General features: G+C 40.2%; 1 protein-coding gene across 4 annotated transcripts in view; it reads right to left on the minus strand.

Annotated features, from left to right (window-relative positions):
* Positions 1-25,022, minus strand: part of WDR75 (WD repeat domain 75) — a 168,135-nt gene that overhangs the window by 81,208 nt on the left and 61,905 nt on the right. For all 4 annotated transcript variants that reach the window (XM_073633163.1, XM_073633165.1, XM_073633164.1 and 1 more), the window contains exons 10-11: positions 20,418-20,477; positions 19,550-19,665 (exon numbers count right to left, since the gene is read on the minus strand). In XM_073633163.1, coding sequence (XP_073489264.1) covers positions 19,550-19,665; positions 20,418-20,477 — 176 coding nt within the window. The remainder of the gene's footprint in view (positions 1-19,549; positions 19,666-20,417; positions 20,478-25,022) is intronic.

Genomic DNA, 25,022 nt, shown 5'->3' on the forward strand with positions numbered 1-25,022 from the left:
CCATCGTGGATTGGTTATCATAGGTGAACGTCCAAGATTGATTAATACAGACACATAAAATAAACTCTAAAGTGCTTATAGGCAAATATGCAAAGAATTACCACCAGATATCTCCAGTGTGTGACAATAAATTTAAAGTGCAATGTCCAAAAAATTAATTCTATTGTTAATAAGTGAAAAGTCCAAAAACTTTAAGCAAATGATTCCAATGATGCATGTGATTTCATTGATCCAACGCTGAAGTGTCTAAAGCCTCATACACATGGTACGATTGTTGGCCAACCGAGTGTTTGATTTTTGTCTTAAGGGCGTGTGCCAGGATCTTCTTCAATACTAACGATACACACTTGTTGTGCAACAAACACGAACGTAGTGACGTACTACGAGGAATTTCAGCTCGAGTGCCACCCTTTGAGCTCCTTCTGCTAATTTCATGTTTGGTAACGAAATTCCGACCATGCGTGTTTTTACTTTCGACTTGTGTGATGGATTTGTGTACTGACCATACAAAAATCGGACGTCAAACCGCTGTCCACTGAAAATTTACCAGCCTGCCATCCAACATTTGTTGGCCAAAAGTTGGACAACAATTGTCAAAAGGAGCGTACCAACGGTAAGATTTTAGGACAACAGTCTGTCAACAGACAATCCCCTGCCAGCAATCGTACCGTGTGTACGAGGCTTTAGGGTCTTCCTCCACCAACATCGGTCACACAGCCTACTTACCAGATTTATATGACCCCATTACAGGAGTCATACACAGCAGATTGGCACAGTATTACTCCCGATGTTCGTCTCAGCGATTCAGCAAAAGGAGCCTCCAAGGACAAATTGGATCAAAGATCACCAAATCTCTAGACATCAGTATGAGAAAATAAGGAAGAAACAGTCACCCATGGTGAAGTACATATGTTTATTAACAAAATATTGCTAAAAGTTCCACTTGAGTTAAGTACACATAAAATACAAAGATGTAAAAGAGTGGAAGCAGGGACGCCGTATGTGCTCCATTATGGGCGGAAGTGATGCATCACGCTCGACCACAATTAACGTGTTTCGTCAGCACGTCTGACGTCATCAGGGGTTACATGACTGGACACGTTGCTTCCATTATTTTATACAGCCACCCAATAAGGATTTCCAATCCGAATTGAATCCTTCCGATTATTAAATAAACTCATATGCGAGTTTGCAAAGCTAAATATTGGGAGTTAGAAATTGAGCTAAATGTTGCATGGCAAACTCATATTAGAGGTTTTTGTTTACTAATCGGATCGGAAGGATTAAATCGGATTGGATATCCTTAATAAACGGCAGTATAAAAGCATGGAAGCACCGTGTCAGGTCATGTGATCCGATGACGTCAGACATGCTGACAAAACACATTGGATGTGGTCGAGTGTAATGCGTCACTTCCGCCCATAGTGGAAACGCAGGTGGAGCGGCATCACTGCTTCCACTCTTTTTTATCTTTGTATTTTATGTGCACTTGACTCAAGTGGAAATTTTTGCGATATTTTTTAATAAACATACGTACTTCACCGTGGGAGACTGTTTCTTCCTTATTTTCTCATACCAATGTCTGGAGATTTGGTGATCTTTGATCCGATTTGTCCTTGGAGGCGCCTTTGCTGAATCGCTGAGAGGAACATCGGGAATAATCCTGTGCCAATCTGCTGTGTATGACTCCTGTAATGGGGGTCATATAAATCTGGTGAGCAGGCGGTGTGACCGGTGTTGTGGAGGAAGACCCTTAGACACTTCACTGTTGGATCAATGAAATCACATGCACCATTGCAATCATTTGATGAAAGTTTTTGGACTTTGCACTTCTTATTAACAATATATTACATTTTTTGGAAATATTGGGTGGTAATTCTTTTCAGATTTGCCTATAAGCACTTTAGAGTTTATTTTATGTGACTGCATTATTCAATCTTGCACGTTCACCTATGATAACCAATCCGCTAGGGACATCTAGTGATCGTTCATGATACTGCACTTTTCTTGCACTTTATTTTGTTAATGCTTTATTAATTAGTAGTACGTGAACGGTTCATCACAACTTTTCGTCAATTTTAGGTTTTCAACCTCACAACAAGCAGCCCCATACAATAAAATAACAATACAAATATTATATTATATATTTGCGCAGGTAAGGGAACAAGTTTATTCCCCCATTTTTACATTAATTGCTGTGTGTTGAGTTATTTTGAGGGGACAGCAAATTTACACTGTTATACAAGCTGTACACTCACTACTTTACATTGTAGCAAAGTGTCATTTCTTCAGTGTTGTCACATGAAAAGATATAATAAAATATTTACAAAAATGTCAGTGGTGTACTCAATTTGGTGAGTTACTGTACATACATATACTAGGATCAATTTAGACAGGAGTCAATTAACCTACCAGCTGGTCTTTGGAGTGTGGGATGCAACTGGAGTACCCAGAGGAAACCCACATGCAGGCACAGGGAAAACATGCACATGCAGGCATAGGGAGAACATGTAAACTCAAAGCAGATAGTGCCATGGTTGGGATTTGAACCAACAACCCTAGTATGGTTAGGCTAAAATGCCATGTGGGGGACAAAGCAAAAACATGTGGAAGAAGGTGCGACCAAAAAATCAGATGAGACCAAAAATTAAACCTTTTGGCATAAAAGTAAAACGCTATGTTTGGCGGAAAACTAAAACTGCATATCACCCTAAACACACCATCCCCACCGTGAAACATGGTGGTGGCAGCATCATGTTGTGGGGAAGCTTTTCTTCAGCAGGGACAGGGAAGCTGGTCAGAGTTGATAGGAAGATGAATGGAGCTAAATACAAGGCAATCTTAGAAGAAAACCTGTTAATCTACAAAAACACTTTAGACTGGGGCAGAGGTTCACTTTCCAGCAGGACAAGGACCCAAAACATACAGACAGAGCTACAATGGAATGGTTTAGATCAATCAAAGCATACTCATGTGTTAGAATGGCCCAGTCTAAGTCCAGACCTAAATCCAATTGAGAATCTGTGGCAAGACTTGAAAATTGCTGTTCACAGATGCTCTCCATCCAATCTCACAGAGCTTGAGCTATTTTGCAAAGAGGAATGGGCAAAAATTCCACTCCAGATGTGCAAAGCTGGCAGAGACAAAAAGACTTGCAGCTGTAATTTCAGTGAAAAGTGGTTCTACAAAAGTATTGACTCAGGGGGCGTAATACAAGTGCACGCCACATTTTCAGATATTTATTTGTAAAAAAATTTAATATGGAAAATTTCAAGGGGTATGAATACCTTTTCAGGGCACTGTAACACACACACATACATATATATACATACATATATACACACACACACATACATTATATATATATATATATATATATATATATATATATATATATATATACACACACACACACACACACACACACACACATACACATATCTATCTATCTATATCAACTATAGGTGCAAATAATTCATAACAGCCACAAAGTGCTAAAGTGTTTGGAATATTTACAAAAGCCTGTGTTCATCTAAAACAGTGTTCAAAAAAGTTCTTGCAAAGGTGTAACTACTCCACCACCTCAAAACACTCTCTGATGGGAGACTTCCAAGAAGAAGGTACTGGGCCTTAACACCACCTTGTAACTATGCAGGACTACAACAGGGCTCATGCAGGATAAAGCCATCAGTTCAGACACTCACATTGCAGAATTAATGGTTATAAGGATTACAACCTTGTGAGTGATAGTATAGAGAGGGAATTTCTTTAATGCGTTCAGATAGATGGTTTCTGCTTGCAAAAGAGTATCTTTTGCAGTATGCACCTGACAACTCCACCCACTTCACATGATTACACCAGCACTGGCTGTCCAGGACCACATAGGGCGATGAGATCACCTGTCACTGCACTATGGAGAGGATGCAGCGGTGACTGGTCAGATCAATAGTAAATTCTATTGTGCAGAGTATTGCAATTAAGTGCTGGAAGCTTCTTGGACATAGCAATAATAGGATTTTTATAACCGCTTACCTGTAAAATCCTTTTCTTTAAAAGTACATCACATAGTAGTTACTATGTGGGTTATAGGCCACCTTCAGGTGATGGACACTGGCACGCCCTAAATTAAAGAGTGCACTCCCTATATGACCCCTCCCACTGGTGGGAGTACCTCAGTTTTGTAGCAAAGCAATACATGTGTATACCAAAGAAGGGAGGATTTACACCAGGAGACATATGCCTTTCAGACTCTATAGTATATGACTCTGGAGGCCAGCTTCCTAGCATTAACCAAGTAGAAACTACTGAAGCTAACAGCCCACGATCTTTTAGAACATGGGTCTCAATAGCCAAACTGCTAAATTTAGCATTTGTAAGGTAGGATGGAATACTGGACCTTGTGAGAGAAGGTCTGGCCATAGCGGTAGGGTCCAAGAGTCCCTACCGCCATTTTTACGATCTCGGCAAACCAAGATCTCCTGGGCCACAAGAATCATCTCATTCCCTTCTTGCTTGATCCTGCGCGAAGGTAGCGGAAGCAGCAGAACAGGAGGGAAAGCATAGATCAGTGAAAAACTGATCCCACGGAAAAAAACAAGGTATCTGTTCCGTATGCCATCGGATCTCTTGTCCTTGACACAAAGTTGTCGATCTTGTTGTTGAACCTGGACGCAAACAGATCCACGTCCAGAACTCCCCATTTTTGGCATATTGACAGAAAGATGTCGAGGTGAAGGGACCATTTTCCCGGGAACAATTGTTGGCGATTCAAGTAGTTCGCCTGCCAATTCTCTCTTCCTGGAATGAAAATTGCTAATCGGCAAGGAATGTTGTTTTCCCAAGATAGAATATGATTCACCCATCTCTAGGCTGCACAACTTCTCGTGCCCCCTTGGTGATTGATATGGGCCACAGCTGTGGCATTGTCGGATTGGATCCTGACAGAACAATTCCGTAGTCTGAGCGTACAGGCCTGCAGGGCCAGGCATACTGCCCAAATCTCTAGAATATTGATGGGCAAGATCATCTCTGACTTAGATCATTTCCCTTGGAGAGACGCTTCTTCCAGGACTGCTCCCCAGCCCAGAAGGCTGGCATCTGTTGTTACCACTTTCCAGGTAACTGGTAGAAAGGATTTTCCTTTTTTGAAGATTTTTGGATATTAACCACCAATTGAGGCTCTGACGCACCTCGGGGGATCAACGCTTTGGGAATTCCAGAGCTTGGACCTTCTTGTTCCAAGTTGACAGGATAGTGTCTTGCAGCAGTCTTGAATGAAACTGCGCATAAGGAACGGCCTTGAAAGAAGCCACCATCTTTCCCAAGAATTTCATGCAAAGTCCAATAGAAGAATTCTTCTTTGTTTTGATCAACTGAATCAGTTCCCTTATGGAACTGATCCTTTCCTGGGGAAAAAACACCCTCTTCTGAGCTGTATCTATGATCAGCCCCAAGTACTGCAATCTCCTTGATGGTTTTAAGGAGGAATTTTCTAGGTTGAGAATCCAACCTAGGTATTCCAGGTAGCTGACTGTGGTGACCAGACTTTGGTTTTAAGCGGACTACCGATTGTTCTATCAAGAGTAGATCGTCTAAGTAGGCTAGTATTGTTATACCTTGAGCCCCTAACCTGGCTAAAGGAGGAGCCAGGACCTTTGTAAACACTCGAGGTGCAGTAGCTAGACTGAAGGCAGAGCTACAAACTGGAATGAAGATTTTCTACCTTGAAGCATAGAAATTTCTGGTGAGCGGGGAAAATCGGCACTTGGAGAAAAGCATCCTTGATGTCGATTGACGCCAGAAGATCTCCTCCTTGTAGGATGGAGACTACTGATTGGATTGACTCCATGCGAAAAGAACGGATATTCAAAAACTGGTTTAGATCTTTGAGATCTAAAATGGGTCTGACATCCCCGTTTGGCTTCGGAACCGTGAAAAGGTTTGAATAAAAACCCTAATCCTTGCTCTTCCAAGGGCACCACCAATATCTCTCTTTGAGATTAGAGATGGTCCAAAGCTAGAAAGAGAGACTCCTTTTTTCACTGGATCTCTGGGAATGTTTGATCTGAGAAAACGAGGAGACGGGAACCCTCGGAGCTCTAGTTTGTAACCTAGAGAAATTGAGGAAGCTACCCGTCTGTCTTGACATTGTTCCAGACCCTTGAAAACTGTAGAAGCCTTCCCCCCACTCTGGAGCGAGAGGGGTGCCCCTTCATAAAGAGGCTTTAGTATTTTGTTTTGTGGGTTTCCTCCCCCAGGTCCTCTTTTGGCCCTGGGACTGACCCTGAGGTTTATCTCATGAACCTGACTGTGAAGGCTGTCATGACTGCCTGGAGGCTAATGCCCATTGCACCGGAGAAGAAGCACGTTTTAAACTTTTTAACCGGCAAAAGGGAACTTTTCCCACTAGAAATTCCTTGGATATACCTATCCAGATCGTCTCCAAATAACCGTTCACCATGAAATGGGAAACTGGCCAAGAGCTTTTGCATGACGCTTTGGCTGACCAATTTTTCAACCATAGGATTCTGCGCACATTTACCCGCCCTAGCATGAGCTGTGAGGCCTGGAGAATAGAATCTTTCAAAGCGTCTACTGTAAAACAATGCTTCTGATATCCCGGCCAAATCTTGGGCCTGCTGATCAGGAATAATCTTGAGTATCTCCATAAACTGGTCCTTTAAGGACTGAGATACTCTAATTGCTGCCAGCGCAGGCTGAACCTGCGAGCGAAATATAGCTTTTAAAAAGGAATTCCAACTTCTTATCTGTTGGATCCTTTAGCATATGAGCATTGTCTACTAGACAAGTCAGGTACAGAGGATATAGCAGCGTCAACTGCTGGAAATCCCCATTGTGAAAATATATGTGTCACTGGCGCAAAACCTATCCTATCAAAAATAATGTAAGTGGTATTTATAGCTGCTGCATCCAAAAAATATTTTTCAGAGAAAAATTAAATTAAAAGTGCTATGTGAGTGGATGCGCTGCTCCCATCTGTGCTCTCTATATTACCTGTGTATGTGCTATCTTAATAGCCTAATTTGGTTCACCATCCACTTAACAGGTTATATCTCATTTATACAATAATCATATGTTTGTATAATTCATCACATGTGAACAACAACTTAATCCAAATACTTTAAATCATATAAAAAGTCCAGTGACATATGTCACATAATGATAGACTCTTCTTCATATATGTTGCAAATCATCCGTTATAATTGCCGTGGGCGGCGTGCTCTTGTGTGTGGTATCAGATTAAAGTGACTTAGTGCTTCACCACCACCTGTGAGATTTGCCACTCACCAGATTAATCTTTAAAACTGCACCTTTGGTTCATTAACAGGGATAACCACTCCACTCAAAGGAAACTTTCTCCAATATCTATACCAGGTCCTCAATGTTCCTCATGCAAACGGATAAAAAACCATCATCGCGCAATAACGTTTAAAACCTTTATTCCATACATAAAAAACACTTTGCACTCACATTTCCAAGTGCCATTAGGCCGGCACCGAGCTTTTCCCGCAGTTAAGGACGGGTGGGCACTGCAGCCCGGTTCGTCTGGTGTGTGCTAGATGGTCTCCGTTGCCGCTTACGTTTCCCCCTGTTTGCGTTCGCGTCCTCTCCAAACCCCGTTCGTTCCCGGTCACGTGGGTACGGTAATCTCCCAGCAGCCTCTACGCGTTTCGCAATCAAATTTGCGTCATCAGGAAGCTGCTGTGTGATTGGTTCTCATTCTATTTATGTTGTGTGCGGGCGGAAATTGTTTTGCCGCCATCTTGGATGTGGGAATTCCCTTAGTTCCGTTCTATTGGGGCTTTCTTTCTCTTAGCACCATTTTGCTTATGGGCAATTCTCCCATTCCGTGATTGTTCATTGCACCCGCTGTTTCCCCCCTCTACCATTGTTAATACTCATTCCAATTTACCTATTGTTATATTAGTTGTATATGAATGGTTATAAACTAACCCGTCCGTATCTGCTGGAGAGGCTCTCACATGTTAAAAAATACATAGATACATGGCCTTTGTTGGCCTTTATGTGCTTTAACTAAAAAAAACTTTTTATGCACATTGTTATTCCATAATTGATTACCGCTAGATCTGTAATATGGAACAGCAAATCCTTACCCTTTCTAAAATAATTTTTTACATAGCAACTATCCAGAAAATGAAATTAAATTAAAAATAAAAAATAAAATATAAAAATGAAAATAAAAATGAAAATAAAAAATAAAATAAAAAATATAAATAAAAAATATAAATAAAATAAATAAAAAAATAAAAAAATATAAAAAAATAATAAAAATAAAAATAAAAATAAAAATAAAAATAAAAATAAAATAAAATAAAAATAAAAATGAAATTGCTAAAAATGTGAAAATCTGATATAGAATGTAAATTGATTTTAGTAATTTTCCAAAAAACAGTTGATGTCTAGTTCCACGTTCAACCCCTGTGGCCTCATCGTGTCCATTTTGAATATCCAGTGGGTTTCGTTCTTTGAAACCTCCCTTCTCATGTTGGTGTTCCTCCAATTGCGTTCTATTCTGTCTATCCCATAAAATTTTAAATGTTGGGGGTTTCTGCCATGTATGTCCCTAAAATGTTTAGATACACTATGGTGTTTAAATCCTTTTTTAATATTTCTGACATGTTCGCCTATTCTAATTGACAAAGCTCTAGTTGTTCTGCCTACGTACTGTAGTCCACAACTGCACTCCAGTACGTAGGTGACATGTGTACTACTACAGGTTATCAACTTTTCTATTTTATATGTCTGCTTGTTGGTATTTGACCTAAAGTCTGTTATTTTTCTGTCTTTCTTATTGGTGGATCTACAGGCTTTGCACTTTCCGCATCTATAAAATCCCTTCTGATTAAAAAAATTTGACAAACTTTTAGGAGGGTCTGGCACATTTTTGACTATTTTGTCCCTGATCCTTCTTGCTTTTCTATATATAAATGTTGGTTTTCGGGGTAGTACTTTGCTCAATTGTGGGTCGCTACTGATGATGGGCCAGTTGTTCTTTATAATATCTTCTAATTCCTTATATTGAGTATTAAAACCCGTGATAAATGGTATATTGTCATCCTGGTTGTTTTTCTTTGTTTTGTTACTGAGAATTGCTTCCCTATCAATGTTAGCCACTTTTTCTCGTGTATTCTCCAGTATACTCCTTTTATAACCTTTTTCTATGAACCTGTCTATCAGGATATTCGTTTGTCGGAAATAGTCCTCCATTTGGTCACAATTCCGTCTAATCCTGATAAACTGGCTCTTTGGAATGGATATTTTCCACTGGGGGTGGTGACAGCTCCCCATTGGTATGTACCCATTCCGGTCCGTTTCTTTGAAGTGTGTTCTGGTCCCAAGTGTGTTTTTATTTTTGTATATTTCTAAGTCCAAAAAATTAATTGTTTGTTGATGTACTGTAGCAGTGAATTTTATGTCATACTGGTTGCCACCAATATTCTGAATGAACTGTTCCAACTCTTCGTGGCTTCCCTTCCATATTATCAGGATATCGTCAATGTAGCGTTTGTATAGCAGCAAATGTGGCCAGCATCTTCCGTAAATTTCTTCCTCCTCCCATTTACTCAGGAAGATGTTGGCCACACTCGGTGCATACTTGTTCCCCATGCCTACCCCTTTAATTTGTCTATAGTATTTATGGTCGTGCCAGAAAAAATTATTCCCCATGGCCATTCTTAATCCCTCCAAAATAAACCTCCTTTGTTTTAATTTTAGGTCCGATAGGTTTTTCATTCCCCATGCTACTGCTGCCAGGGCATCGGTTTGTTTAATGTTGGTGTACAACGACTCCACATCTAGTGTTACCAATAGTGTGGAGTTGTCTACTTTTAGGTTTTTTAAATTGTTAATAACATCTTTACTGTCTTTAAGAAATGACTTCCCTTCTCCTGCTATAGGTTGGAGGAATACGTCTAGGTACTCTCCCAACCTAGAATGTATTGACTCAATGCCACTGATTATGGGTCTCCCTGGTGGCTTAGTTTTACTTTTGTGGATTTTGGGGACTTGGTATATCACTGGTATTCTTGGGGCCTCTGTCAATAAGTATCTTCCTTCTTTTTTGTTCAGGATTTTATCCGCTATACCCTTGTCTAGGTATTCTTTTAATTTCTTTTTTAACTCTCTGTTTGGATTCTTTTTGAGGGGTTGGTAGGTACTTGGATCCTTGACTAATCTTTCCAACTCTTTATAATAGTCTTCTTTTGTTAGGATCACTACACCCCCCCCCTTATCGGCCGGTCGTATTACTATGTTTTTCCTTTTTTCTAGTTTCCTTACTCCCTGCCATATTCTATCCTTACTACTTTTTGTTGGTTTAATGTTTCTTATCTCCTTTTCCACTAGCCTTTTGAACACCTCTATGTGTTGGTTAGTGGTAGACCTGGGGTTGAACGTGGATTTGTTCCTCAGCTTGCTATGTTTGTATACCGTATCGGTATGTTGATGTTGTGATTCTTCTTTTTCCAAAAAATATTTCTTTAAACTTAGTTTTCTGATAAACTTTTGTAAATCTATAAAAGCTTCAAATTGATTGAAAGTTGCCTTAGGTGCATATTTAATTCCACTGTCTAATACTAATAGTTCTTCCTGGGTAAAGGTTACATCTGTTAAATTAAAAATACCCTCCCCTAGTTTTCTCTTTTCCTTTTTGCCTCTCCCTCTACAACCTCTTTTTCTCTTTGGTTTGTACTTTCTCCAGATTCTTGGGGGTTCCTGCTCCAACTCCCCCTGTTGGTTTGGAATACTGGCATGGGTGGTTTGTACGGTTCTCTCCAGTCCCGCCATTCCCCCTGCCACATAGGTGGGCCATAGTTGGGATTATAATTTGAATAATATCCCCTTCCTCTACCCCTGTACCCTCCTCTCCAAGGCCTGGAATATTGACTCAAAGGAGGAGGGTAAGTGGGTGGATTCATCGTTCGATTTTCGTGTTCGGGTTTTTTATTCACCTTTCTCTGATTGGTAGTTGGGGTGTGTGCTGACTTCCCAATTTCTCTTCTTATTAGATTTGCCTTTGGGGTACCTGGTGTGTCATTGGTTCCTTTGTCTGCATCTACATCCCTGATGTTCACCTCCTCATTCAGGGATGTGTTTGCAGAGTTGGTGGGTGTTTCCTCCTCCTGCCACCTATATACTTTCCCTTCTACATAATCTTTTTTGTCCCTTTGATATTTCTTAACTTTTTTGTTCTTTACTTCATTATCCAATTTAGTTAAAAACTCTTGTAGTTTTGCCACTCTAGTTTTATACTCATTTGTTTCTACATGTGGTATCATGTTATCCCTAATGGTGCCAATGGTGGATTCAATCTTTTTCAATTTGGTTCTCCTTCTTTCAATTATGATTTCTAACAATTTATTTTCACAACCATTGAAAAAATCAAACCAAGTTCTGGATAGATTTTCATCTATTATTCCATCATTGGGGCCTAAGTCCCATCTGAGCCTTCTTGGGGTGATTTTAGCCTCTCTATATTGGTCCAATGTGTGGATATCCCACCATATTCTGATTTGCTTGTCCATGGCATTCTTTAAGTGTTTAAAGTTTTGCTCCAAGCTGAGTGCTGTGGTGTTATCATAATTATGGAAAACGTAAGCGGCAACGGAGACCATCTAGCACACACCAGACGAACCGGGCTGCAGTGCCCACCCGTCCTTAACTGCGGGAAAAGCTCGGTGCCGGCCTAATGGCACTTGGAAATGTGAGTGCAAAGTGTTTTTTATGTATGGAATAAAGGTTTTAAACGTTATTGCGCGATGATGGTTTTTTATCCGTTTGCATGAGGAACATTGAGGACCTGGTATAGATATTGGAGAAAGTTTCCTTTGAGTGGAGTGGTTATCCCTGTTAATGAACCAAAGGTGCAGTTTTAAAGATTAATCTGGTGAGTGGCAAATCTCACAGGTGGTGGTGAAGCACTAAGTCACTTTAATCTGATACCACACACAAGAGCACGCCGCCCACGGCAATTATAACGGATGATTTGCAACATATATGAAGAAGAGTCTATCATTATGTGACATATGTCACTGGACTTTTTATATGATTTAAAGTATTTGGATTAAGTTGTTGTTCACATGTGATGAATTATACAAACATATGATTATTGTATAAATGAGATATAACCTGTTAAGTGGATGGTGAACCAAATTAGGCTATTAAGATAGCACATACACAGGTAATATAGAGAGCACAGATGGGAGCAGCGCATCCACTCACATAGCACTTTTAATTTAATTTTTCTCTGAAAAATATTTTTTGGATGCAGCAGCTATAAATACCACTTACATTATTTTTGATAGGATAGGTTTTGCGCCAGTGACACATATATTTTCACAATTTTTTATCTATATATATTTATATATATATAATTTTTTTCACGGGCAGCATAACATGGAGGTTTTCTCATTTCTAGCTAATCGCAAGTTAGATCTGGGCGAACTTTTCCATAATTATGATAACACCACAGCACTCAGCTTGGAGCAAAACTTTAAACACTTAAAGAATGCCATGGACAAGCAAATCAGAATATGGTGGGATATCCACACATTGGACCAATATAGAGAGGCTAAAATCACCCCAAGAAGGCTCAGATGGGACTTAGGCCCCAATGATGGAATAATAGATGAAAATCTATCCAGAACTTGGTTTGATTTTTTCAATGGTTGTGAAAATAAATTGTTAGAAATCATAATTGAAAGAAGGAGAACCAAATTGAAAAAGATTGAATCCACCATTGGCACCATTAGGGATAACATGATACCACATGTAGAAACAAATGAGTATAAAACTAGAGTGGCAAAACTACAAGAGTTTTTAACTAAATTGGATAATGAAGTAAAGAACAAAAAAGTTAAGAAATATCAAAGGGACAAAAAAGATTATGTAGAAGGGAAAGTATATAGGTGGCAGGAGGAGGAAACACCCACCAACTCTGCAAACACATCCCTGAATGAGGAGGTGAACATCAGGGATGTAGATGCAGACAAAGGAACCAATGACACACCAGGTACCCCAAAGGCAAATCTAATAAGAAGAGAAATTGGGAAGTCAGCACACACCCCAACTACCAATCAGAGAAAGGTGAATAAAAAACCCGAACACGAAAATCGAACGATGAATCCACCCACTTACCCTCCTCCTTTGAGTCAATATTCCAGGCCTTGGAGAGGAGGGTACAGGGGTAGAGGAAGGGGATATTATTCAAATTATAATCCCAACTATGGCCCACCTATGTGGCAGGGGGAATGGCGGGACTGGAGAGAACCGTACAAACCACCCATGCCAGTATTCCAAACCAACAGGGGGAGTTGGAGCAGGAACCCCCAAGAATCTGGAGAAAGTACAAACCAAAGAGAAAAAGAGGTTGTAGAGGGAGAGGCAAAAAGGAAAAGAGAAAACTAGGGGAGGGTATTTTTAATTTAACAGATGTAACCTTTACCCAGGAAGAACTATTAGTATTAGACAGTGGAATTAAATATGCACCTAAGGCAACTTTCAATCAATTTGAAGCTTTTATAGATTTACAAAAGTTTATCAGAAAACTAAGTTTAAAGAAATATTTTTTGGAAAAAGAAGAATCACAACATCAACATACCGATACGGTATACAAACATAGCAAGCTGAGGAACAAATCCACGTTCAACCCCAGGTCTACCACTAACCAACACATAGAGGTGTTCAAAAGGCTAGTGGAAAAGGAGATAAGAAACATTAAACCAACAAAAAGTAGTAAGGATAGAATATGGCAGGGATTAAGGAAACTAGAAAAAAGGAAAAACATAGTAATACGACCGGCCGATAAGGGGGGGGGTGTAGTGATCCTAACAAAAGAAGACTATTATAAAGAGTTGGAAAGATTAGTCAAGGATCCAAGTACCTACCAACCCCTCAAAAAGAATCCAAACAGAGAGTTAAAAAAGAAATTAAAAGAATACCTAGACAAGGGTATAGCGGATAAAATCCTGAACAAAAAAGAAGGAAGATACTTATTGACAGAGGCCCCAAGAATACCAGTGATATACCAAGTCCCCAAAATCCACAAAAGTAAAACTAAGCCACCAGGGAGACCCATAATCAGTGGCATTGAGTCAATACATTCTAGGTTGGGAGAGTACCTAGACGTATTCCTCCAACCTATAGCAGGAGAAGGGAAGTCATTTCTTAAAGACAGTAAAGATGTTATTAACAATTTAAAAAACCTAAAAGTAGACAACTCCACACTATTGGTAACACTAGATGTGGAGTCGTTGTACACCAACATTAAACAAACCGATGCCCTGGCAGCAGTAGCATGGGGAATGAAAAACCTATCGGACCTAAAATTAAAACAAAGGAGGTTTATTTTGGAGGGATTAAGAATGGCCATGGGGAATAATTTTTTCTGGCACGACCATAAATACTATAGACAAATTAAAGGGGTAGGCATGGGGAACAAGTATGCACCGAGTGTGGCCAACATCTTCCTGAGTAAATGGGAGGAGGAAGAAATTTACGGAAGATGCTGGCCACATTTGCTGCTATACAAACGCTACATTGACGATATCCTGATAATATGGAAGGGAAGCCACGAAGAGTTGGAACAGTTCATTCAGAATATTGGTGGCAACCAGTATGACATAAAATTCACTGCTACAGTACATCAACAAACAATTAATTTTTTGGACTTAGAAATATACAAAAATAAAAACACACTTGGGACCAGAACACACTTCAAAGAAACGGACCGGAATGGGTACATACCAATGGGGAGCTGTCACCACCCCCAGTGGAAAATATCCATTCCAAAGAGCCAGTTTATCAGGATTAGACGGAATTGTGACCAAATGGAGGACTATTTCCGACAAACGAATATCCTGATAGACAGGTTCATAGAAAAAGGTTATAAAAGGAGTATACTGGAGAATACACGAGAAAAAGTGGCTAACATTGATAGGGAAGCAATTCTCAGTAACAAAACAAAGAAAAACAACCAGGATGACAATATACCATTTATCACGGGTTTTAATACTCAATATAAGGAATTAGAAGATATTATAAAGAACAACTGGCCCATCATCAGTAGCGACCCACAATTGAGCAAAGTACTACCCCGAAAACCAACATTTATATATAGAAAAGCAAGAAGGATCAGGGACAAAATAGTCAAAAATGTGCCAGACCCTCCTAAAAGTTTGTCAAATTTTTTTAATCAGAAGGGATTTTATAGATGCGGAAAGTGCAAAGCCTGTAGATCCACCAATAAGAAAGACAGAAAAATAACAGACTTTAGGTCAAATACCAACAAGCAGACATATAAAATAGAAAAGTTGATAACCTGTAGTAGTACACATGTCACCTACGTACTGGAGTGCAGTTGTGGACTACAGTACGTAGGCAGAACAACTAGAGCTTTGTCAATTAGAATAGGCGAACATGTCAGAAATATTAAAAAAGGATTTAAACACCATAGTGTATCTAAACATTTTAGGGACATACATGGCAGAAACCCCCAACATTTAAAATTTTATGGGATAGACAGAATAGAACGCAATTGGAGGAACACCAACATGAGAAGGGAGGTTTCAAAGAACGAAACCCACTGGATATTCAAAATGGACACGATGAGGCCACAGGGGTTGAACGTGGAACTAGACATCAACTGTTTTTTGGAAAATTACTAAAATCAATTTACATTCTATATCAGATTTTCACATTTTTAGCAATTTCATTTTTATTTTTATTTTATTTTATTTTTATTTTTATTTTTATTTTTATTTTTATTATTTTTTTATATTTTTTTATTTTTTTATTTATTTTATTTATATTTTTTATTTATATTTTTTATTTTATTTTTTATTTTCATTTTTATTTTCATTTTTATATTTTATTTTTTATTTTTAATTTAATTTCATTTTCTGGATAGTTGCTATGTAAAAAATTATTTTAGAAAGGGTAAGGATTTGCTGTTCCATATTACAGATCTAGCGGTAATCAATTATGGAATAACAATGTGCATAAAAAGTTTTTTTTAGTTAAAGCACATAAAGGCCAACAAAGGCCATGTATCTATGTATTTTTTAACATGTGAGAGCCTCTCCAGCAGATACGGACGGGTTAGTTTATAACCATTCATATACAACTAATATAACAATAGGTAAATTGGAATGAGTATTAACAATGGTAGAGGGGGGAAACAGCGGGTGCAATGAACAATCACGGAATGGGAGAATTGCCCATAAGCAAAATGGTGCTAAGAGAAAGAAAGCCCCAATAGAACGGAACTAAGGGAATTCCCACATCCAAGATGGCGGCAAAACAATTTCCGCCCGCACACAACATAAATAGAATGAGAACCAATCACACAGCAGCTTCCTGATGACGCAAATTTGATTGCGAAACGCGTAGAGGCTGCTGGGAGATTACCGTACCCACGTGACCGGGAACGAACGGGGTTTGGAGAGGACGCGAACGCAAACAGGGGGGAACGTAAGCGGCAACGGAGACCATCTAGCACACACCAGACGAACCGGGCTGCAGTGCCCACCCGTCCTTAACTGCGGGAAAAGCTCGGTGCCGGCCTAATGGCACTTGGAAATGTGAGTGCAAAGTGTTTTTTATGTATGGAATAAAGGTTTTAAACGTTATTGCGCGATGATGGTTTTTTATCCGTTTGCATGAGGAACATTGAGGACCTGGTATAGATATTGGAGAAAGTTTCCTTTGAGTGGAGTGGTTATCCCTGTTAATGAACCAAAGGTGCAGTTTTAAAGATTAATCTGGTGAGTGGCAAATCTCACAGGTGGTGGTGAAGCACTAAGTCACTTTAATCTGATACCACACACAAGAGCACGCCGCCCACGGCAATTATAACGGATGATTTGCAACATATATGAAGAAGAGTCTATCATTATGTGACATATGTCACTGGACTTTTTATATGATTTAAAGTATTTGGATTAAGTTGTTGTTCACATGTGATGAATTATACAAACATATGATTATTGTATAAATGAGATATAACCTGTTAAGTGGATGGTGAACCAAATTAGGCTATTAAGATAGCACATACACAGGTAATATAGAGAGCACAGATGGGAGCAGCGCATCCACTCACATAGCACTGGAAATCCCCATTGCTTATAGAACTCTTCCTCCATAGGAAAAGTATTAAAAGTATTGAAAACTTTTTTGGAGGAAAAAAAACTGTTTATCTGGGTGCTCCCACTCAATACATAAGCTTTTTTAGCCATGAATGGATAGGAAAAGCATGAACAGATTGAGGAGGCATCGATTGACTGCACTTATTGGCAGTCAAAATGTGGAGCGGACCAATTCAGTGAGAGACTGTACCAACCACCTTTCCTGTGCACCTGATCCTTTCGTATTAGGTTCTTTGGACATCAGCCTCTTCCTGGTCCCTCTTGAGAGAAATTAGTCATCTCTCGCCCCCTTGTTCCTCGGCACGAGGTTCCCAAGCAATGGACGGGGACCTGTTTATGCTTAGTCCCACTCTGGGATGCGATTAAAGCATCAATATTTTGCTCCAAACTTAGAATGGTTGGAGAAAAAACCTCCTTAGTCATATAAACAGGGGCTGCAATGCTAAAAGCAGCTGCATTACTTGCCCCTCCTGATGGCTCATTCTGACCAGCCATATTACTCTCAGGGGAGCATGCCATCTTTTCTGAGATGGGTCTAGGCTCCCTAGTGACTATAGTCTTTCTAGAGCCCCTTTTTTGAGGCGATTTTAACCTCCGTTCTGACCATAGCCCGATGCACAAAGCAGAGGTACTATCAGAAGGAATGCATGTATTGCTTAAGCAATAGTCCAGCTCTGCTGCTGCTATTAATGCTCAGACTGATGCAGTAGTAAATGTGTCAAAGGAATGCCTGTGTCACCAAACCTCATATATACCTTTCCTCTTGTGTCCCTCCACAGCTTGTCAGCAACAATGGTGCCTTTAAAACACATATTCCCTGCGCTGGGCATTGGAGGATGCCAACGCTGCGCTAAGCCCCCCCCGTCGCTATGGCCCTTCCTCTGTCCTTTCAAAAGACAGCTCTTCCCGCGCGAGCGCGAGCGCAAGCTCAGATCCTATGGGATCAACAGAGAGAAATGGCGGAGGGGGGGCCTGAAAGCCGCCCAGCGGCGTGCCGTTCGCGCTTTTTTTTTTTCTTTGAAGCGCTCCTTCCCTGAAGAAAAAACAGCAGAGGGGGGCGTCTGGTGGGGAGGCAAAACCCCACCAGACTTACGAGAGGTCTGCTGCTGGCTGAAGAGAAAACTGCTGTTTCCTGGACACATCCTGGGCTCTCTGAGAAGCATGAGATGCAAGTGCTCTATATAGCCCCCAGTTGTGACACATAGGCATGACAACATTTACTAATTAAAGGAGACATTTATAAGAAAATTTTGAAAATTTCTTAGAAAAACTCCACTTACCTTTCCCGCCGCAGGGTTTTCTGTGGTAAACCAACAGGCCCAAACTTCATCCTTCATGGTGGGTTCCATTAAACCTTCAGGAGCTGGGGATCCTTTAGGAAACCCACAATCCTGGACCTGTAATAGCACCACCGCCAGTAAAACTTTTTGGCCTTAATACCAAAAAAGTACTGGATCCCGGGGTCCATCTCTCCAAAAAGAGAAGCGTTACAGGCAAGACCTCGTTTCTTCAGATACCGGGCCCGGGTACCATTCAATTCGGCCAAAAAGACACTTTGAATTGATCCGGCTGCATGGCTAGCCCCAGCAAGGATTGCTCCAGTGGAGCTCAGCACAGCACATCTTTACTTGTGACCAACACCTTAGACACTGGCAAAAAAACTGAGGCATTCCCACCAGTGGGAGGGGTTATATAGGGAGTGCACTTTTTAATTTAGGGCGTGCCAGTGTCCATCACCTGAAGGTGTCCTATAACCCACATAGTAACTACTATGGCTCTGTGTCCCGTGATGTACGATAAGAAATATGGCTTTACTTTTATGGAGGATTAGCAATGCATGTCTTATAGCATTAGAAACATGAACAATGAGCATACAATACACTGAACGTAGACAAAACATCCTGTGATCACTTTACCATAGAATAACACACTAACACTGCAGTGCCACCTGCTGGATAGATAGGTATAATGCATACAGCATTGTCAGTTATTTAGCAACTATGCTGTTGTACTTCCAACAAATTCATGCCCAGAGGTCTTACCTTAAACTGCACAATTGCTTAATATTGATACATAGGAGAGATAATAATATACCACAGAACTACCTGCAAACGTGTGAATTTTTGCTCACAGCTCAGCTTTAATGTAACCCCAGAAAACACTAATGATTTTCTTGCCCAGGCACACTCTTTGTCCTAACTAAAGGTGATTTTTGAAACATGTTAAAAATAATTTTAATGTCATACCACACCAAATCTAGTAATGCAAGATAGAACTGGATAGTCAAAAAGTTCCTAATGGGGCTGCTAGATGATTATATTGAACAATGGGTAATGTTGATTGAACTTATCTTACTATAAACTTACATTAAAGAGCTGTTTGTCATCGTGAAGGGAATAAAACTGAAGATGACCAGGTTTACCATTGAGAACAAGAGCTTTGCTTCTAGGGTCAAAAATCAAACCAGTCTTTACATCCGTAGCTGAAAAACAATTTACAGCATTACATTAAATGATAAACTTTAAATGGTTAGAAACATCTGCAAAACTTACTGCAACAAAGCATTACAACCTAAGCTTTGTGAAACCCCACCTTGGACAGAAAAACTTAATAGAAACAAGAAAAGATTTGTGTAGATGTTATCCTACAGGTGACAGGAAGTAAGTCTGATAAGAGTTTGAAAATGGAAGTCTAGCACAAGAAGCAGAAAATTATACACAAGAAAGGTAAACTGTAGTATAAATGATGGAAGAAAAATCAGAGCAGATCTACAATACAATTTTACATACAGATGACATGTTTCATGTTTAAAGTGGACGCTGCATGAAAAATACAAGTGTTAGAAAAAACCCTGTAAAAGGGAAAAAAAAAAAAAAAAAAAAAAAGAAAACAGTAATATTCACCAACCCACCCTGACTTTTGCCCACGGCACCTTGGAGAGAGTGACATCATTCTACTACCAGCAAAATCTGAGAAAAGTAGAGTTCTTCAAACAGACACTTCCAGTCCAGAGCTACAGTGTCCTCTGGAGTACTCAGCATTACCTGGAATCTTGTTAGAGGTGGATGACTCCCCTGCACTACGGAAGTCAGAGCAAATAGTGTGTATAAGATTCTCTCCCCCCCTACAGATGCAGATTTTTGTATATTACATTTTTGTTGCTTGGAATTATATTCACTTTAAATACATATATTGTTTTTGTACACATACGAACTCAAAATTATGAAAGCATACCTTTTACTAGTCCTTGGATGATCCCTGTTGCTTTTAAACCCACATCAATAATTGTTATTTCTGTTGAAACAAAAAAAAAAAAAAAGTTGTGATTTTTGTTTTTGTACTTCCTGTAAAATGCTTTTCTAGGCGCACATTGAGGGACACGGGAAGTCTTTAAACTTTGGTTGTTTCTGCTGTTTGTAGGAGGACTGGACAGTGGCAAAAAAATAAACAAACCGTAGGCCACCCAAGGATAAATCTTCCTACTCCCATACCTCAGCTGCTGGAGCGGACATCAAAGAAGGCCGAAACATCCATTTAGCATTACTAAGAGCCGGGGTCGCCAACCCATCAATCATGGGAGGCCAACAGGTAAATAACAAACAGAGCAGTGCCGATGCTTCCCTCCAGCCTTTGCCACTCTTTTAATAGCAGAGCAGAGTGAGAGGCAAAACAGAGCTGGATAGAGTGTGGGAGCACAGGAGCTGCTTTAGTTAACCAGAAGGCGATTGGTTGCTAGTCGGTCCTAGCAAACAAGCAACAGTTTGTCAACATAAATTGTTAACTCTGGCAGCTCCTGCCCTCCAACCAGCACTGTGCTGCCTCTCGCTTCGCTCTGATGTTCAGCGGGTGGTAAGGTAGGAGTGCTAACTACACACAGCTGTGTGTTGTGAAGGAGGCAACTGTCCCTACTTGTGTGGGTATGTGTATGTGTGTAAAGGTTGGATGATGGTCTGCCTGAGCCACCTAGAAATGGTGGAAGAAGCTGAAGCACCCTTCTGGAGTCCATCTAGAATGCACACGATAAGAAAATCGGAAGTAAAATTTTGTCCAACAAAATCTGCCGATTTTCTGATCGTTAGTATGTTTCTTTCAACAGCCGATTCTGAATTTTCGGATGACAAAAGCTGGATGTGCAGGCTTTAAAATTTTTGTCGGACCTGAACACATATCCGATTTTATTTTAATTATTACAGTTTTCATCCAAAACAAAAAAAAATAAAAATCGCAAGGGCAAGACTACGTATGCTCAGAAACGAAAGAAAACATGCAAAACAATTTGACACATCACTTCTGAAGTTAAATTCTGTCGTAGGAGAATTTTTGTATGTTGAGTAACCAATTCACTTTCGATATGAGACTAGCATACACCAAAAACAAACGAAAATTCATGTGATCTCGCACCACGCACTGGTGTGAATGGGCACTGAAGGTAAATAAACCTTCAGTGAACCTGTAAATAGAAGAAGTTTGGAACCACCAGGACTCTTCCTAGAATGAAGCATGGTGGTGGCAGCATCATGATGTGGGGATATTTTTCAGCGGCAGGAGCTGGGAGACTAGTTAGGATCAGGGGAAAGATAAATGCAGCAATGTACAGAGACATCCTTGATGAAAACCTGCTCCAGAGTGCTCTGGACCTCAGACTAGGATAAAGGGTCATCTTCCAACAGGACAACAACCCTAAGCACACAGCCAAGATAACAAAGGAGTGGCTACGGGACAACTCTGTGAATGTCCTTGAGTAGCCCAGACAATTGGTGCCAAAGGTGCTTCAACAAAGTATTGAGCAAAGGCTATGAATACTTATGTACATGTTTTTTTTTTTTTCGTTTTTAATACATTTGCAAAGATTTCAAACAAATTTCTTTCACATTGTCATTGTGGGGTATTGCTTGTAGAATTTTGGAGGAAAATAATGCATTTAATCAATTTTGGAATAAGGCTGTAACACAACAAAATGTGGAAAAAGTGAAGCACTGTGAATACTTTCCGGATGCACTATATATCCTACATAATAATAATAATAATAATAATAAAATGTTATCTGACACTCATCTAAGTCACAGCAATAGACAAACTCAATGTGCTTAAGCTCATTACACACAAACAAAATTAAAATTTATTGCGTCTTTATTGAACACACATTAAAGTGATATTAAAGTGTTTGTAACCCTAAAAAAATAAAAAATAGAGCTCCTGTTCCCTTATAGCAGATTAAACAGCACAGTGCTGCCGGTCGACGTCAGAGGGAGATCTCGGCTCCTCCTACCTGGATCATAGTAGCAGAGCGTCCGGGAGTCACATGACTGGCCTGAAGATCACTGGAAAAGGGTATTTAGAGGCATCATTTTTAAACAAACACTTACAGAGTGTGTTATTGTTAGAGGGGCTGACAGTGAAAGCCTCTTTTATGGTTATAACCACTTTAAAGTATTTTTTAATGACAAACATGTTATACTTACCTGCGCTGCAATGGTTTTGCACAGAGCAGCCCATATGCTCCTCTTCTGAGGTCTGTCGATGCTCCTGGCCCCTCCCTCCTACAAAGTGAGACAGCAGCTTGCTCAGGGGGCAGCCAAGCAGGCTCTCTCCCTAGCCGTGGCTCTGCATGTCCATTCACACACAGAGCCACGGCTCAGCCTCACCCCTCCCTCTCCTGATTGGCTCACTGGCTGCAATTGACAATGGTGGAAGCCAGCTGCTCCCGCTGCTGTCTCATTCAATAAGGAGTGAGAGTCTCCGGAGAACCAAGGCTCTCGTGCAAATCGCTGGATTGAGCAGGGGCTCAGGTAAGTATTAGGGGAGGCTGCTGCACACAGAAAGTTTTTTACCTTCATGCATAGAATGCATGAAGGGGTAAAATCATTGAGCCCTTAGAACCACTTTAAACATTCATAGTGCTGTAGGAAAGAGTAAGTGAACCCACAGACTAATAAATTCAACAAAAGCTAATTGGAGTCAGTAGTTTGCACACCTGGAGTCCAATTAATGAAATGCATTTGGAGGTGTGGTTTAGAGCTACTTTGAATGATAAGAGACACCAAAAACATTTTATCTGCTTCCCATCCGCGCTATAGCCGAATGGTGGCTCGTTTTTTTTTTCTCCTTATGCTGACAACGCGAGGAGAAAAAAAAGCTGATCACTGGCTTCTGTGTAAGGGACATCAATCCGGAAGAGGCAAAGCCCCCTCACCTGTGCCCACCAGTGCCGCATGCCAGTACCCACAGTGCATATCAGTGCCACCTATCAATGCCCACGAGTGCCACCTATCAATGCCTCATCAGTGCCACCTAGCAGTGCTACCTATCAGTGTCACCTACCAGTGCCCATCACTACAACCCATCAGTGCCCACCAGTGCAGCCTATCGGTGCCCAACAGTGCAGCCTCATCAGCATACATCAATGAAGGAAAAAAATTACCTGTTTTCAACATGTTTTAAAAAATATAAAACCGTTTTGTATTTTTTAAAAAAATTTTTGGTCTTTTTTCTTTTTTTTAACAAAAAATAAAAAACCCAGAGGTAATTGAATACCACCAAAAGAGAGCTCTGTTTGTGGGGAAAAAAAAGGAGCTCTCTGAAGACATACGGTCAAGAGTTAATCTGCAGAAGGCTGGAAAGGGATACAAAGCAATCTCAAAGTGTTTAGGCATCCATCAGTCGACAAACTGTCTATAAATGGAGACAGTTTAGTACTGTGGCTTCTCTTCCTAGAAGTGGGTGCCCAGCTAAGATGACTCCCAAGGCACAATGCAAAATCCTCAATGAGCTAAAGAGGAACTCCTCCTTCTAAAGGCTTGAAGACATCACTTGGACTTGCAAAATCCCTGTTCATGAGTCTACCATATTTTAATCTTTAATAAAGTCGCTGCTCACAAAAAACAAACAAAAAACATTGCTGCATGCCTGACCTGGTCGGGGCCTGGACCACTTGCCATCATCAAGGGGAAAATGAATTCCCAAGTTTACCAAAATATTTTACAGGATAATGTCAGAGTGGCTGAAGCTTAGCAGAAATGAGTTTATACAGCAGGACCCTGACCCTAAGCATCGAAAAGCCCCAACAGACTGGTTTAAGAAAAAACAAAAATGCGCCTTTTGGAGTGGCCCAGACATTAAAGTGGAATTTTAATCGGAAAGTTCTGCTAGATTACTTAAAGCTGGCCCCTTTTGCAGGTATAGCTATATAAAAACACTAAAAATCAGTGCCTATACTGTTTAAAATTCAGTAATACTGTCTCACCCTGCTCTGCACATGCTCAGTTACTCTTTTTTCCAGCACTTTGTTGAAAATGTAAAGGCCAATCTGCTGACTGCGTAAAGATTTACTGCTGCTCAGGGCTCTGGGCTTTAGCAAAACAGCAGCCTCTGGCAAGAAGAAACAGGAACAATGCTGGAAGCAATTAACAGCACACAGTAATTATTGTAGCATAATTATTAATGTGAAAAGTGCGTTCCTTGCTAAAGAACATTTTTTTATCAAGTTATAGATAACGTTCCGCTTTAACCCCACAGGGATGCTGTGGAATGATCTCATAAGAGAAGTTCACACTACAGATTCACAACTGGACGTCGTGCAGGTCTGATCCAGAACTACCAAAAAGCGCTTGCTTTAATTTGGTGCCAAAAGAAGATTTGACCAGCTGTTAACTCCAAGGGTTCATGTCATCACTTTTTCCTCCAGCACTGCTACAATTAGAATTGTTTTGGGTGTTATCAGCTTAAGCACATTGTGTTGGGTCTACTGTGACTTAAAGTGGGAGTAAACTCTCATCTCTGACATTTACCTATAGGTAGGCTATTAATAAGGCTTACCTATAGGTAGTGTAAATATCTCCT

The sequence above is a fragment of the Aquarana catesbeiana genome, linkage group LG06 (assembly GCF_042186555.1).
Source record: "Aquarana catesbeiana isolate 2022-GZ linkage group LG06, ASM4218655v1, whole genome shotgun sequence".
NCBI lineage: Eukaryota > Metazoa > Chordata > Amphibia > Anura > Ranidae > Aquarana > Aquarana catesbeiana.